This window comes from Vidua chalybeata, chromosome 4 (genome assembly GCF_026979565.1).
Source record: "Vidua chalybeata isolate OUT-0048 chromosome 4, bVidCha1 merged haplotype, whole genome shotgun sequence".
In the NCBI taxonomy this organism is placed as follows: Eukaryota; Metazoa; Chordata; class Aves; order Passeriformes; family Viduidae; genus Vidua; species Vidua chalybeata.
This window is the reverse complement of record NC_071533.1, coordinates 28,198,288-28,214,693: the sequence shown is the minus strand read 5'-3', so window position 1 is coordinate 28,214,693 and position 16,406 is coordinate 28,198,288. Positions and strand designations below refer to the sequence as shown.

At 43.6% G+C, this 16,406-nt stretch overlaps 1 protein-coding gene across 11 annotated transcripts in view; it reads right to left on the bottom strand.

The window, feature by feature from the left end:
* Positions 1-15,702, bottom strand: part of EPHA5 (EPH receptor A5) — a 194,854-nt gene extending 179,152 nt beyond the window's left edge. For 10 of the 11 annotated variants that reach the window (XM_053940226.1, XM_053940229.1, XM_053940232.1 and 7 more), the window contains exons 1-2: positions 15,628-15,702; positions 765-829 (exon numbers count right to left, since the gene is read on the bottom strand). In XM_053940226.1, coding sequence (XP_053796201.1) covers positions 765-803 — 39 coding nt within the window. In that variant the 5' untranslated portion in view covers positions 804-829; positions 15,628-15,702. The remainder of the gene's footprint in view (positions 1-764; positions 830-15,627) is intronic. The other variant, XM_053940231.1, reaches the window with a different exon arrangement.
* Positions 15,703-16,406: the final 704 nt, after the last annotated feature.

Genomic DNA, 16,406 nt, shown 5'->3' with positions numbered 1-16,406 from the left:
GGGAGACTCCACCTCCTCTCTGGGCAACCTGTTACCCACACAATAACCCATGATCACCCACACAATAACCAAGTTCTTCCTCATGTTCACGTGAAGCTTCCTGTGCATTAGTTTCTGCCCTTTGTCTCTTGTTCTATTGCTTGGCACCACTGAGCGGAGCCTGGCTCCATCCTCTTGGCACCCTCCCTTCACTCACAGACATTGTTGTTTCAGTTGCCTCTTCTTGAGGCTGAACAGTTCTTAATATAGGTAATGGTAAGGGACAGAGGCTCTTCAAGGTGCTTAGAATGCAGCTCTTGTTTCGGTGTTATCAGGTCCCAGAACTTTACCATGAATCTGAGATGTATTTGTGAATAGCCTTGTTCATTTAAAGCTAACAGTCATTTTCCAGATCTTGCTTTTCAGAAGTTAACTTCCAAAAAATCGTTTTCCACGTTTACCGCAAAGGCTCAAAAAAAAACCCCAAGAATTTATAATTTAAGAGAAATTTAAATAACCTCATGGATTTTCTTGGTGAGGGGGGAGGAGTGAGGAGGCTGACTCATGATTATTTTTTTAATACTTGTGGCTGGTTCTGCTGCATAAATAAATCAATCCCCTAGCCACACAGCTCCATTTCTTCAGTCACAGCTTGTTGTTTTATTTTTTTATCTTCATTGCCGACAAATCACTCTAGAGGGTTTTTAAACCCAGTAGTCTACTTTCCAAATGGAAACGATTAGTATAATCTGTGAGAGAGAAAGCAAACAACAGCAGAGACTTACCCCATTTTTTGGGTAGGCTATCCATCCTAGATCCCCCATTACTGTACGTGAGTCCAGCAAATTCACTGAAAATAAAAGAAAAAAACTGTTAAAGAAGATGGATGGATTACAAACTTCAGCAGATATTTGCAGGTATGGATGGCTCTGGTAAACAGATTGTTTATAATTAACCAAGGAAGTTGGATTTCTGTAAAGCAAAGTAACAATGCAGTAACCCCTCTAACAGTGAGCTCATACAATGAAAACAATTCTATCTATCCATTAGCTTATTCCTTTAAGATCTGCCACAGAAACCAAGTTGCAAATGCACTGAACTTCTGCAAAATCCAGATCCTTCACATTCTTAGGACCTTGATCTTCTGGGGGGAATAAATACATCATGCACACTGTGTGCTTACGTGTATACGTAAGACATACAGTATATGGGTAAAAATATACACTCACAAATATCTATGCATGCTTATACACACATTTCTTCTAAGGTGGCATGCATTTTTTGGCATAATCAGGCCCTTAGGACAGAAATGAAACAAGAATTTAATTTTTGAAGTGTTATATGTGCAAGTATTAATCACATCAGCAATCTATAATTTCCTTCCTCTTCCGCATTTTTCTCCAAGTCTTTGACATCTTCACTATAAGCTGTGCAAGGGATCTTTTTTTCTTCTACACACAAAAATTCATGAATAGTTTTAAGTCACACAAGCAACCAACAATTTACATTAAACATAAAAAAAACCCCACCCTATTCCCAAGTTTGTAACATTTTTTTTCTCTCTTATTACCTGAAACACTGCGTAAAAACTGAAAAATTACTAAATCCACACAAACTTAACTCAACTAAGAAAAACAGTAGCAGCTTCTGGTGCTGAGCTTTTACCTCCGCACCCAGGGCTCTAAATCTCCTAGGCAGAAGATTTTTTCTGAATCATCAATTGTCATCCAAATTCTCAATTAAGGAGCAAATTTGTCTATCTTAATAGCACACTTCATCAGATTACATCACTCCTCTCAGTATATTTGTCTGCATAAGACTTCACTTTTTGTACTCATGTCCTTCCTGAAAAGGAAGTGACTCCCCTGGGTCTTCAATTCCTGACCTCCACCCTGTGTGCTCGTTAAAAATCTCACTGAAGTTTTGGTAATTGGACTTGCAAGACTATCTAGCACATGATTATCTAGACCAAGAACAAGCCTGAAATGGGTGCTGAGGTTTTGTGCTCTTTCCTTTAGAATTGCAACGATGTAGGTACTTAAAGATTGCAACAGAAAAAAAAAAAAAAAAAAAACACCAAACAGGTTGTATGCAGAAATTTGAAGAAGGCATGTATCATAACTAACCCCCAGGGTTACACCATTTACGGACGCATAGTAAGAAAATCCAGAAGTACTACACTGCAAAGCTTGCTCCTTTAAAATATTAAGGAATATTTAAAAACAAATGAAGGCTAAGCCACTGATTTAGTCTGGAAAAAAAACAAAGTTCTCTAAATCAGTTTGGTCTTTATCACTGTACTGCACTGAAGGCTGCCTGCTGTAGTCCCTTGTACACAAAACCAGGTCAAAACACAAAAAATACAACCAGTTCTCAGATTGGGCAAACACTTATCTTAAAAGTGATTTGTGTATCCAGATATTTTCACAATGCATGCAAGTATTAATGCAGGACACTATCACAAGGCAGACATGTTTTGCCTGGTCAAGTATATTTTTGCTATGTTGAACAAAAAACACATTTGGTGGCTCAGGGTTTTCATTTCTGGATTGCTTTCTCCTGCCAAAAGCAGAAACAGTTGGAAGCTGTCAATGCTACCAAACTGCAGGACATGTGGTGGAAGCAATACTCAGAGACTACACTGGACTATATTCACTGTAAGTAAACATACAATCAGGTGGCTTTCCACTCCAGAGTCCATGCAAAATAAAAGTACTGCTATCACCTACCACTAGATCACCCAGTTATGCCCAGTCTTTCCCCTTATGAAGTCCAGGTAAAATGGTCATTAATTTCTCCTGTTTCAGCTGAAGCCAAGCACTACCATCCAAGTGCTCCTGAACTACACTGTATTTTCTTGGGATAAAAAGAATGACTCCAAAATATTCTTCAAAATAAGACACACATAAATAACATGTCCCGCATTATAACTGTATACTATTTTAAAAAGCAAGAGACAGCAGTGAAGTTACTAAAATGGCAGATTTACTCAAATTCCTTCTATTACAATCACTGTAATTAAACTGTGCAGAACAGTATATTCCTGTCGTTAAGTTGCAATGGATGCAAAACAAGTATTGATCTACATTGTACAACTTAATTAAAAGTTGTCCTGGAGATGCTACTAATGAATGTAATTAGATGCTGTGTTTGATGTCACAAGCTTCTTCATGACATGCTAATTAAGGAAAAAGCAGCAAAAGTGCTTTATTCGAACATCAGATCATAAAAAGAACATGATACAACTAAATATTGTATTATCTTTCTATCAATTACAATTTTTAAATTGCTGTTATTAACTTCCAATTCAAAATAATTTTCTGCATATGAAAAGATAATACAGCCCATTCAACTCTAAGTCAAGTCAGTAGCAGAGATGAATACTAAATCCCCAGCTAGAAAATACTCAATTCTTCTTGTATCTTCTTGCATTCTGCATAGAGCAAAATAAATAGGATAGAACACACCTTTTGACAGGCATTATGCAGTAACTCAAAACTCACGTGCCAGGAAGGCAAAATTGACAAGTGACTTGAAGCTGTCCCCGGGTCTGGGCTGCTGGGGAGACCAGAGGGGCTCCCAGCACAGCTCTGACAGCTCTGAGGGGCTGTAAGGCACAGCAGACACCGAGTGCCCCATAAAGCACCTGCTCAGGGTTGATTCCACAATGTAGCAACTGAAGCACTGCACTGCATCGATCTGCTCTGGTGAATATATTTAGCCAGTAACCTAAACCATCTCCAAGAACAGAGATATTTTGCTTTGAGAAGCCCTAAAATTCTAGTATATAAACACAAATTATCACTTGCTCCATTGAGATACAAGGTGTCTGCATCTTCCCCATCAGCACCCTCCCCTCAGTCACTTCCAGTATGTCTGTCCTTCACTTGCATCATTTGCAGGTCACTACCCCACTCTAATGCAGCCTCAAAACAGGGCCCCAGCATCCCCCACTCCAAGGGACGGGTGTCTCCTCCAACAGCTCAGGTGCAGAAGTTCCCCATGGCAGTGGTGCTACACATACTTTGGGGATGCTCTCTGAGGCAGCCTTCCTGTCCTGCACCGCCACAGAGGTCACTGGAACACACACTGGTCCCACGACATGAACCCAGACAGGCTCAGCATCACCTCTCTTCCCACCAGCTTCCAGCCTGGCAGGAACATTATTTTTGCTGAAATTATTTTTATCAAAAAGAAATGCTACTTGGCCAGGCTGGGGAAGAATCAGTGAGCAAGCAGTGGGTAAAACAGACACCTGGAACAGAGGAACACAGGAACAGAACCAGTTCTTCTCTATTCAACCCATGATTACTGTCAGCATGTATTGGGCTGTGGCTGTTTAATAACCAAGTAATCCAAATACTCAGGAACACCACCAGCTACGTGTCAAAAGGTCTAGCGCCAGCAGCTCCTGTGTAGCTGGTGACTCCTGGACTTGCCCCAGCACTGCCTACTCCACAGGCATAACCCAGAGCTATACTCAGGAGCATTTTGGATACTGCAGAGCTAACCACGTTGAAAAAAAGTCTCTTCAGAAATTACTAGCAATTCTGCTTGGCTCATAATCTTAAAAGGCTCCAAAATAACACAACTCATTTATTCCCACTTCATTTCTTGTCAGCACCAGCTAGCTCTACCTCAACAAAAAAGCAAGAAACCTCAGACCCTGTAAGCACACATTTAGCACCTGTATCTTTGCCAGCAAACTTGGAAGATAATATATATTATTTTTTTGCTCATCTCCACCATCAGAGCATCCATCCCACAAGCCCTAATTATTTCTAATGCTCAGTCAAGGGGAACACAAAACCACACAGATCTATATCATCATTAACTTCCATGCCTTCAGGGTAGGATAAATGATGATTAAGTCTAAAGTCATACCACAGCCCCCCCTTTTTTTTTTAACACAGAATAATAGCCTGGAGAGTTTACATACGCTCTTGTTCTCAGACAGGCTGGTTACTACAGGTGAACAATCGAGTTAGAGTAAAAACAAACGTGATCTAAACCTTTGCCCTGAACTCTAGCTGGTGAATTAATAGTGGTTTTTCACTTGGGAATCTCTGTCAGGGAGCCTGGATATAGCTTTTTACTCAAATGTCCTTGTCATGGTCATACAACTGGCATTTAGCAGCTTAACCATGGCTACACAGGGACCATGGCTGGGAGAAAGCACATGTAATTGAACACTGACCTAAACCACACTCCCCAGCACAGCAGAGCTCCCCACCTGGACAGCCACCTAAAAACATGTGGCAGCAGTAGCTTGCCCATGAGAAAGCAGGACAGGCCTGTCGTGATGGTACAATGCCTGAAGTAGAAGCCACCAATTCATGGATTGTTTTGATTACACCACTGAAGCGAGATGGCTCCTCTGGCTCTGGGCTGGAGCAGGATCATCTGGAGCATCTTTTTTTCTTCACTCCAATTTCAAGTGGGAAAAAATTGCCAAGCTAAAAATCAAAAATGCCTCACCAACAGTCTAGAACACTGAGTATTTCTGATCCTACCAGCTACACATCCTCCTGCCATTTCAGTATCTATAGATCTTCCAGGAAATCCTTCACTGCATACACCAGGGCAAAGTCTCTGTAGGCATACAAAAACTGAACTCTTCAGAGTTGCCATGGTCTTTGAGCTAATTCCCAATACATCATACACTAGAATAATCCTGCTCTTCAGTAGCACCATTTGTAAGCTAAGGTTTCCCACAGGGCATCCTCTACCAAAGTATACCCTAACTAAGAGCTCTAGAATAGGCAAAATGGTCAGGATAGCAAAAGCTGATGGAATTTATATCATGATAAATCCATATGTAAAGCCAAAAGAATCTCTTTTTATTTTATCTCACTGAAATATACCTAAAACAGGAGGGAAAGAAAATCTTCTTTAACCCTAAAAACCACCTTCTATCACAAAACAAACAGGAGTAAAGAAACCTTCCTTAAAGCCTGCAAAAATATTTCAAGACATTACATGATTTCCAAAGAAGTACCTTTCTAAACAACTAACACTAACTAAACTTAAATAAAAGTTAACATTTAAATAAAAATATTTTAACAACTAGTCTTTAGTAAAATTGTTACAAATCGAACAGGAATCTGAACATTATTTTTGGTAAGCCTGAAGCTGAAGTCTGTTGTGAAAGAAGGTCATGTTCCTACATCCTCCTCCAGGCTCCTGGTCCCCTTTGCACACATGCTGCAGGACACGATGTAGCTCCAACCTTTTTGTGGGTGGTCAAAGCAGCCCCAGCTCTGACCCAACACTCACAGCTCGTGGGAAACATTTACAGAAACCTCTTACAGGAACACTCAATGACAATTAAGCACGAGGTGAAATGCTCTCCTGGATGGGGGTCAAGGTGCAGGACAAGATGTGACAGCAGCGCTTTGCACTTCACCAGGTCTCCTGAATAGCATCACAGATTTTCCACCAAGCTTCACGCCTTTACTCCTCTCTACCCAAAGGAGGGGGCACAGCTGCCAACATCATCATTAACAGAGCTGGTTTCTCCTTACAATGCATACACCCCCATCCTTCCTCCAGTACTTCCAGAGGTCACAGCACTACCAAGACACATGGAGAGCAGAGGAATCTTCATCATCATCATCATGAGTCAAAGTTTTTCTGCTTCATAAATCTGCACTGATTTTATTGCAGTTCATTGCTGCAGTTCATTCATTTTCCAACAGTTTTCCCTTTTGTGCCAAGTGTTTCTCTAAAAAGTATATATCCACTGTACTCCAAGAAGTGACAGTCAAAAATTACCCAAGAAAGCAAAAACAAATGAAAAATCTAACTCTCGAAAGAAATCAAGGTCATCAGGGAGTAGATGCCTTGAATTAATTAGCTACATTGAGTAGGGATAAAACACACAGAGGCAAGAACCTCTGAAATATTTCCATCAGTGGAAACAAGCTACATCAGAGCGCAAGCTCTAGCAGAACCTATTATTTATAGCCCACTGGAGGAGGAAAGTATACACTACTTAATGAACTTGCAAACTAATATTAACTGCAGATTTATATTTTATTATGTTGGCTTCGTTCTGATCCAAGCTACCATGATTCCCTTTTATAGCAGGAGCCAAAATGCTTGAATTTGCATCACAGATTCATAGGTTTTTAAGGCCAGATGGACAATTGCAATCATAACATCAACTAGAGAATTTAATCCAGTAATTTCTGCATTACATCTGTAATTTGCTTGAACACACTGTTTACAAGGGAATGATATTGCCCTTTGACAAAGTTCTTCAGGTTGGCTGCATTTTTCCCCATGTGCATAGAACCAGGGAGAGAGACCCAAAGCTCACTCTGATAACCAGATCCACTAAAACAACCAGAAAACTGCCAATTTTTTCCTTTCAAAAATTTCCAGTCAAAACAAGAGGCAGTCATTTGTTCTTCCCACCATACACTACTTAAAGGAAGAAAGTGGTTGGATTAGCCTGACACCAAAGTGCCTGGAACTTAAAAACTCCAGTAATGGTTTGCTTTTCTTTAATGGTAAACGCTCCTATTCCCACCAAAATCACCATTTAACTGAAAAAGGTTTATTCACTGTGAAGAAAGCCAGGAAAATGCTTCCATTCTTACTCATAAAATTCACTGGAAACAACACTGTACCAACACAACAGCAGATTTCTGAGCTGGCTGCAGCACCAGTTTTTTGGGTATTCATCTGGGCAAGTATCACTTTACCACTAAGAAAGAAAAAGAAGCTTCCACTGAATGCAACATGCAGCCAGCACCTGCAACTTGACAACCAGCCTGCATGGAGAAACAAAATACCAGTGCTGTTCTGCAGATCAGGGCCTCCAACCACTGTCAAAGCATCTGCAAGCCACCGAAGGAGGCAGTTTCTTCAAGACCCTGCTTAAAGCTAGCACCTCATCAAGCACACACACAGTCAAGCCCAATACTAGTATCCCAACACTTTCTCAGTGCAATCAAAACACCTGCTAGCAGGGCTGAGATGAAATCTCATCTTCTTCCCTAAATTAACAAGTAAAAGCAATACAGTCTCTATGGTCTCTGTTCCTAAAAGGTGTCCTAAAAGACACTGAGATCAATTTTTGTTATGCATATAACTAAACTGAAGAAATTTGGCACAGGTACATGCAGACCTGGCAAGGCTGTCAGTTTTCACCACCTGAGTGGTGAAGGAGGACTTGAAAGACTTCACTGTCCACTACCAATAAAGCCTTCCTGTTAAAAATAATGACTACCCTGCTGCCACTGAATTAATTCAAGTAGAAAATAAAAGGAACTGACATAATGCTTAGCAAGCATTTGGGAGAAAAAAAATATTTAAAATTATCTATTGGCTCTGCAGGGGGGTTGACAGTTTATCCCTTCTATTTCTGTTGATGGAGAGGGTGCAGGTTGCTAGTGGGAATAGCACATGGTCAACACATTTTAGTAAGAAATTGCTTTTGAGTATTAGTAAAGCAATGATGGATTAACCAAAATGACTGGTTTTTTTTTTAGAAATTATGTTACAAAAGCAAGTATGCAGGTAATTTCCCCAAGTAGTTTGACTGTTCTGGGACATGAAAAATAGTTTAAGAAGTAATACAAGTCCACTCAGAAGCATCAAGAAATGCTCATTACTGATGCTGAATATTTAGTTTTCTCTCAGGTGTTCCTCTATCCCCTCTGGGAATTAGAAAGTTCAGACTGGCTGTTCTGATCTCTTTCTAACATGAAGTGATCCAGGTTAGAGAACCCTGTAGTTAACACCTTGGCAAAACACTTCAATACTGCCCCCTGCACCAAAATGACACAAAAGCCTGCAAACCCAGGGTTCTAGCCTCTCTCCTACAGGTTCAGGACCTACTACACAGCCACCTAAACCTAGGAGCTCTCAGTTTCTGAGGGTAGTGTTTGTTGTCCATGCACATCCTCAAGGCACAGTTTGCTGAATCGATGCTCAGGAGCTTGCCAATGGGAAGACAAGGGGCAGGAATCTCCTTTGTCCTCAGGGATGCCAGATGAGCTCACAGGGGTACTCCCAGATCTGTTGTCATAGCATCACCTTCACCAGGAGGCATCACTCATCCTTCCAGCCAGTGGTCACCTGAGCAGCTTTACTTGGTCAGAGACCTCCTAACACACCTGCTGCAAAACTCAAACGCCAAGGAAGAGGGAGAGATAAGGAGTGTGTTTTCCCACTAATACTACTCCCAGTGAAACAGCACACACTGAAATGTTCCCATGGCAATTATTCTGGCCCAAAGCATCTTCAGCCCTCTCTGCAAGGCAGAAGCAGGAAAGCTGTGCTCATACACACAGCCCAGGGCAGCTTGCAGCTCCCAGCACCCTTTTCCAAAGCAGGCAATATGCTCTGCATCTCTGCAAACAGCCACCCACCCATCACCTACCATACCCAGGAGCAGCCAGGTGCTGTGAATCACAGAGCTTGCATCTCCTCCTGATTGTCTGCTCTGGACCAGCTTCCTTGCAGGAGACAGGGATAATTGCTTTCCACCTCCAAGAGGATAAGTGCATTAAACCTTCGGAGAGGTTCAGATAATGCACTGACCAAAGAGACAGCAAATACCAAAACTGAGACTGTAAGAGATATAATAGGTCAAAGAGACAACTCAAAGGGTAACAAATCCCTAGAGAGAACTAAGCTACTGAAGGCCAGCACTCAGGTTTGCCAATACAGCTGGCTGTGAAAGCAAGTGGGGCAGCAAATGCTTTCACCTGTCACCTCAATGTCCAGCTAGTCACAGAGCAGAACGAGGGGCAGGCACAATGTGAACATAAAGGACAATCCAGCTCTCCGTTCTGCCTGTGCCAAAAAACAGGCACATCTTAAGAATAAAAGATATTTTCAGAGGAAAAAAAGAATTCTCTACAAGCTTTTTAAATACACATAAATTTTTCTAGCAGAGATCAAAGAAACCCAAATTAGTGAAGAGAAAGTTAAAAAAAATTGTTCATTCCAATGCAGTAATTAACACAGTATTTCTGCAACATTCTCTGAGTAAAGAAAAATACCTAGTTCAAGTCCATCTGGGTTGAAATGAGGTCTCATCTCTCAGCAGCACTTTTGGTCACTGTGCATTTGTGACAGATTTCAATTATGTGTTTACATGCTTTACTATAAGAACAACGTTCTTTTTTAAACCTTTTTAATGGACAGCAGTAGGTTGAGTATCTACTGAAGAGCCGAGTACTTTTTCCTCCATAAAAGCAAGCACTTAACTAAGAAATTCAGTGCTTCTACAAAGTGACCAATCTGTGTGTGTTTTGGTTTCATCTCATTTCACCCTTATTCCATATACAGACTTCAATTTATTCCTGAAGAGGAAGCAAGAATCTTTTTTTAAATTGCAAAAAAAGTTTGTTTTCTTTTTATTTTGGGGCAGGGCTTAATATCCCTGACATCCCTGAGCAACCCCTAAAGCTCATCTCTACTCAAGTATATGCATACTTTCACACTTACAGGAATTTAGCTCCAAGTCAGAAAGACTGGGGGATCTAACAGACCCAGATCTAGCAGACCCAGTCTGTTCAGACCCTGAAGTCAACATCACTAAGCTGTGTTAATTCAGCTGGACTTTCCCAGGTCAAGGGCTCTGAGCTTGCTCAGCATCAGGATTCCTGTAGAAGCAGCATGGAAATCCTTGGAACAATAAAGCATAAAACCAGCAAGAACAGAGTGCAGGGTACCACGTCATAAACTGTCCCACCTTTTCAACTTCTGCCATATTTTATGAAATCCTGCTCTTATCTCACCACCTCTGCCTCCTTCAAGCCTGCTCCAAAAAGCTTTGTATTTTTTAGTGCAAAAAATAAACATTTCACCATGGGCAAGATTTTCTTATTTAGCAGAAAGAGAACAGCAGACATGGAACTAGACTGTATATTGGAGCTAAAAAGTGAAGCAATGGTGGGAGAGTTAACAGTGGAGGGGGAAGAATTTGTCACACAAGCCCAATAACTTCCCTTCCTTCCATGCTAGCTGCCAGTTAACCTCTCTGTATATTGATGTGCAAATAGCTGCTTTATACATCAAATTAGAGCATCAACATTTACCACATTATAAGCAGTCAGTTACTGTTTGAGACAGTTTGACTGTTTTCTACTATTCATCACAATTTTTAAGATGAGCTTCAAAAGGAAACAGGCACTATCTTGGAGTCAATCTTTGCTATTGTTTATTTCCCCTTTTTAAAATGTGTCATTAGGCAGCAAAGCTTTTAGTCATATACTTAAAAGTGCTGAGTTTCAAATGTTGTTTTACTGTCAAAAGGATAGTAGTTCCATTTTAAAGCCATGACTGAGTCATTCTAAACCCCCTGAAAAGCCATAAATCACACATCGGACAGATCCCAAAAAGACCATTAGACATGAGCTGTCCTTCCTCATACCAGTAATTCCACTGCAGTAAATTTAAAAGTTAATGGGACTACTCCAGTGAGTAAAATAAACACATGGCACTGAGGCTATGCTCTGCTCTCATGGAAAGCACACAGGGAACCATTCCAATACACCAAACACAGAACTGGTAACTTTAAAGCCTCCTTAAGGCACTGTGAGCACACTGAAATGTGTCCAGACTTACCTGTTCCGCATACACAAGGCATATGCATGCCAGCAGCACTCAACACCTACAGAATTGCACAAAATGCTACAGTTGTGTGAATGCATGACATACTAAGCCAAGCTACAAAGTACAACCTAATAAGCAGAATGTTCTGATAGTGTGTATTTTTATCTGATACATTAGATAATTTATATACATAGATATGAAAATTAAGACTATTTTCCCACCTGCATTTACTACACAAAAAAAAAACTTCCTGCAAAAGGCTTCAGTAACTAATTAAAGATAAACATTGTGATATTATAGCTAAATATGCATTTATCTGTGTGCTATGACACAGAAATTATATACCACTATAAGACAACACTTCCACACACAAATCAACACACTGAGAACAGGTAGGCTCATTTCAGGCTCTGGCATGAATAATTTGCAAATTACAACCTTCCTTTCCTTTTGCCAGCACCAGACCCACCCTTTTAATTGTACTCATTTATTCATTCATTCAAATAACAAATGATACATTGAGATAAAACAAGCTTCAAAAAGCCCTGAAACAATTAAGAGGGAAAGGACCAAAGCAGAAGTTCCTAAAAAATAATATCATTCTAGTCTTAAAACAAATACAACACACTCCAAAGATCCATTTTGTCTTTCCCACCTCTGTCTATTTAAGCCAATGTTATTATTTCAAACTGCATTTCTTTTGATTTGCTTAACAGTACACTTCATTGCTAAGCACTGCCTCATCAGCACTTCTGCTGAAAAGCCCTAAAATGAAATATACTTTGTATTTAATTACAATTATGCAAATATCTTGTGGAATTACTTTGTTACAAGCAATCAGATATAACACATTCCATTATTTTAATAATTTGCCCATATGACACTTTTTAAGGTCATCTAAGTCACGACCAAACGTGATCCACAAACCTCTTCAAATCCAGAGGCAATGTGTAACAAATCATACAGTTTAGGGTGAAGGGGGGGAGTCTTCAACCAAATCCGTCATTCATTGTGTTTCACATAAATAATTTATACAAGCCACTTCCCAAACCCTAGTACTTACAACAGAAAGATTTAAAACACATGCATTTTTAAACCAAAGGCAGTGCAGGAAGCCCAGTCACATTTTGCAGGGCTGCCTCTCAGACCGTATGATCATAGGGAGTGCATTTTAAAGCAATAATGCACTTCTGGAATACCAGCACTTCACAAAGCTGCGTGATACTTTCAGGGTACTCTTTGGAATATTTTTATCAGGACTAATTTCTGAATTTTTAACATTACACTAAGCAAAAAGCATGCATCTGGTTTTAACAATGAACTTTGTTAAAGAGTTAAAAATAATGGCTAAACAACACTTGAAAATGCATGAAACTGTATTGAGCCTTCACCTTTCACTACATGTTTTGCTTTTAATACATAAACTGAGGAAAGGTGATTAAAATAAAAATCTGGTTTATTTCACTATTACAGGAAAGGCTGGAGAATAATTAATTCATTTTTCCCAATGTATATCCTTCAATTAATTTTTGAAGATATCTATGAAGGTGACTAGATTTGTGATAGGTTGGGCACTCAATACTTCTCCATAAAAATGGCAGGAGCTTCTCACACTCAGCTGCCCGTGGAAAAAGCTACTTCCAGGATAAAGAACTAAAACAATGAATTTACTTTGTTTCCCCCTCTGAATCATAAGTTAGATTTTTTTAAAGCATTTTCCCCTAAGTTCCCTCCACTAGAGGGTAAAATAGAGCATCACATACTGTGAATTGTTAACTGCATGTATTTTATCCCACTAAGTCATTGTGGGTTACAGTAAGGTTTAGAGAAACGAAAACCACTATGCAGGGGTAAAGAAAAAAATATTTTAAGAATTTGTCATCATCTATGCAACTACTTATGTGCTCCATGCCTACACAGCACAGGTTATTGGCTAGCTGCTTACCCACGCTGAGTAGGATGAGTGATAATAAATCAAAAATAAACCCAGAAAACCCAATACCACCAACTTTTGAAAACATTATTCACTGGTCTAAGATGGCTACCTCCATCTCAGCAAAGATAAAGCCGAAGAATCAACCCCAGGGGAGAAGCCCCCTCATGAGAGCCCAGAAGCAGCCAAGCTCAAACCCAAACTGGCGACAAGTGACAACTCGCACGCCGCCAGGCAGGAAGGCTTCGGCGCCCGAGGCTTCTCATGCACTGGGCTCCACGTACTGCAGGGTGAGCCATTCCCAGGCACGGAGCTGCTCCGTAGCAATTGGCAAAGCAGACATGCTGCGAGAAGCACTTGTCAAATAACGCTTGTTTACAAATAAATCTCCTCGCAGCGAAGGACAACACTTCCTGAAAAAAAAGTTCAGGTCCACAGTCAGACCCCTCCTAGCAGCAGCCTTTTAGCTTTGCATTTACTGAGGAGATGGAAATTACAGAGCAGCAGTCAGAAAAGTAGCAGCAGAGACACCGTGAAGCAAGCGCTCGCGCTGCTCGTCATTACTGTAATATTCCCTTGCAACCTCCCTGTAAAGATGCCACTAAACCCATTTGCCAGGCAGCTTCATTAATCCTTTCCAGTAGTTTCCTACTGTGTAGAAGTCCTATTCTGCAGCTGCCTGTTCACGCAGAGACACCTCTGTGCTCAGCAAATGGTCCCGTTCACTCAGTCAGTAATATCCAGCTTTTCCGAGAACTGGCAAGGATGACTGAGACGGGGCTTGGAGCATCTGCTGGTCTCTCAGCACGGTATCATGGCAGACTAGCTCACACAGGACAGCATGCTTCCTAAAACGAAGGTGAGTAACCGGGGAAAGCCCTTCTAAATCAGCCATGCCATCTCAACAGCATTGCTCCCATGGGTGAAATCATCTGAAATTGCATGGGGGCAGAAGGATTGGGCCCACTGTTATCTCACCAAGGCAAAGCCAAACCAATTCAATCATCTCCCAAACCAATGTACTTCCTGAACATTTGATATCTTTGTACACAGAGGAACAGTATTTCCCCCTTCCCTGCACTTTTTTTTTTTTTTTTTAAGAAAACTGCAATTCACATTATTCTCGCTCTCGAAAATAAATTACAGCTAGTTGGTTACCTCAGGCCACATCTTTGAAATTCTGGTACGGTTTTCCTTTACTGAGCCCTGCATACCTCCTCCTCCTTTAAAGGAGTTTCACAAATAATTACGGTGCATCACGACGCCAGCCTGCTTCGAGCCGCTGGCATCTCCTGCAGATGCTGAACTTCTCCACCCATTGCTTTCACATTATAGCCTGCCCGCGGATCCAAAAATATTAGAAAGCCCCAAGCAGTGCCCACACCAGGCACGGAGAAAAAATCCCAGTCCAATTTCGAAGACTGGAAGCATCCTGCTAGACAAGAAGCCTGGACGCGTTTTCGGCCACTGGCCTCGCAGAGATCAAAGGCATAAAAAAATCCGTCCCCAGCGGCCGCGCTCTGCTGCGGGTTACACACCGCCACCGCCGCGGCTTCCTCTCCTTTTCATACGTGTATTTTAAGCCACGAAGTAAGCGCACTGCGGCCAGCGCTTGCAGGGCTCCCCACCGAGAGTCTCCCCTGCCCCGCCGAGCGCCGGCCAGCCCCGCCTGACTCCCTGCTCCGTGCGAACTGCCCCGTGCCAGCCCCGGCACCCTCCCGCTCCGATGCACCTGTGCGACTCCCGGGACAAAGCGCGAGCAGGCACGCCGTGCGCGCCCGCCCGCGCAAAGGCACCCACCCCGCACACATCCATCCCCCCGCAAAAAGGGAACACCCGCCGCCAAAGGCGCCCGTGCCAAGGCATCTGTGCACACCCACCCGTGCCAGCCTGCCCGCGCCCCGTGCGGCGCTGCCGCCCGCGGCCACCGCCGCCTCCCTTCGCCGGGAGCCCCCTGCCCCATCGGCAGCGCCGCCCGCAGCCCCGCCGCGGCACCCGCCTTCCCGCGGGCAGAGCCCGTCTCCACTTCCCCCAAAATGTCCCAAAATTGAATCCGCCGAGTCTGAAGCCGCGCACCGCCGGGCAGCCACCCTCCCGGGTGGGCGCTGCCCCGACGGCCCGGCCGCCCCGTGTCCGCTCACCCTCGCTGCCGGGGCTGGCCCGCAGGCTCCGGAGCGCGGCGCACAGCAGCAGCGGCAGGAGGCACGTCCGACCGGGAGCCGGCGCCCCGGCGCGGCCGGCCCAGCCGCCGGTGCCCCGCGGCCCCATCCCGCCGCCGCTCAGCGCATGGGGCGGCGGCTCCCCCCCAGCGCTGCCCGCTCGGGCCGGCTCAGGACGGGACGGGGCGGGCTGGCAGCGCGGATGGACGCGCTCCCCTCCGCTCCCGTCCAGCCGCCGACGCGACTGGGGATGCAGGGGGCGGGGATGGGGAGGTGGCCCCGCGCCGCCGCGGAGACGCCCCCGACGGGGCGGACCCGCCGCCGTCGCCGCCGTGTGCGAGGGACGGCGCCCCCCCCCCCCCCCCCGCCTCCCGGATCCCGGGGAGCACCGGGTACCGCTCCGCGAGTGTCCGCCCTGAGGGACATCTCTCGCAGCCCGTGATGCCCGTACGAGGGAGCGGGCGGCAGCGCTGCCCCTGCGAGGCGCCCCTCGAGCCCGCTCAGGGGGGACGGGGAACACCACATCTCCCCGCAGCAGCCCCCGGTCACAGTGCCAAAACCTACACACGCACACCACAGCCCAGAGCCGGGAAAGCCGCGATCTCACGAGGCTAGCAAGCCTGAGAGGAAGGCTCACCCCTGGCCAGGTAAGCAAAAATGCCACAAACTGTAATGGAGCCGATAGAAAGATGAGTTTCAGGTGTATTTTACTCCGAGCCACCACCAGAGCACAGCTTTGAATCCAGCACAGCTAGTTTTAG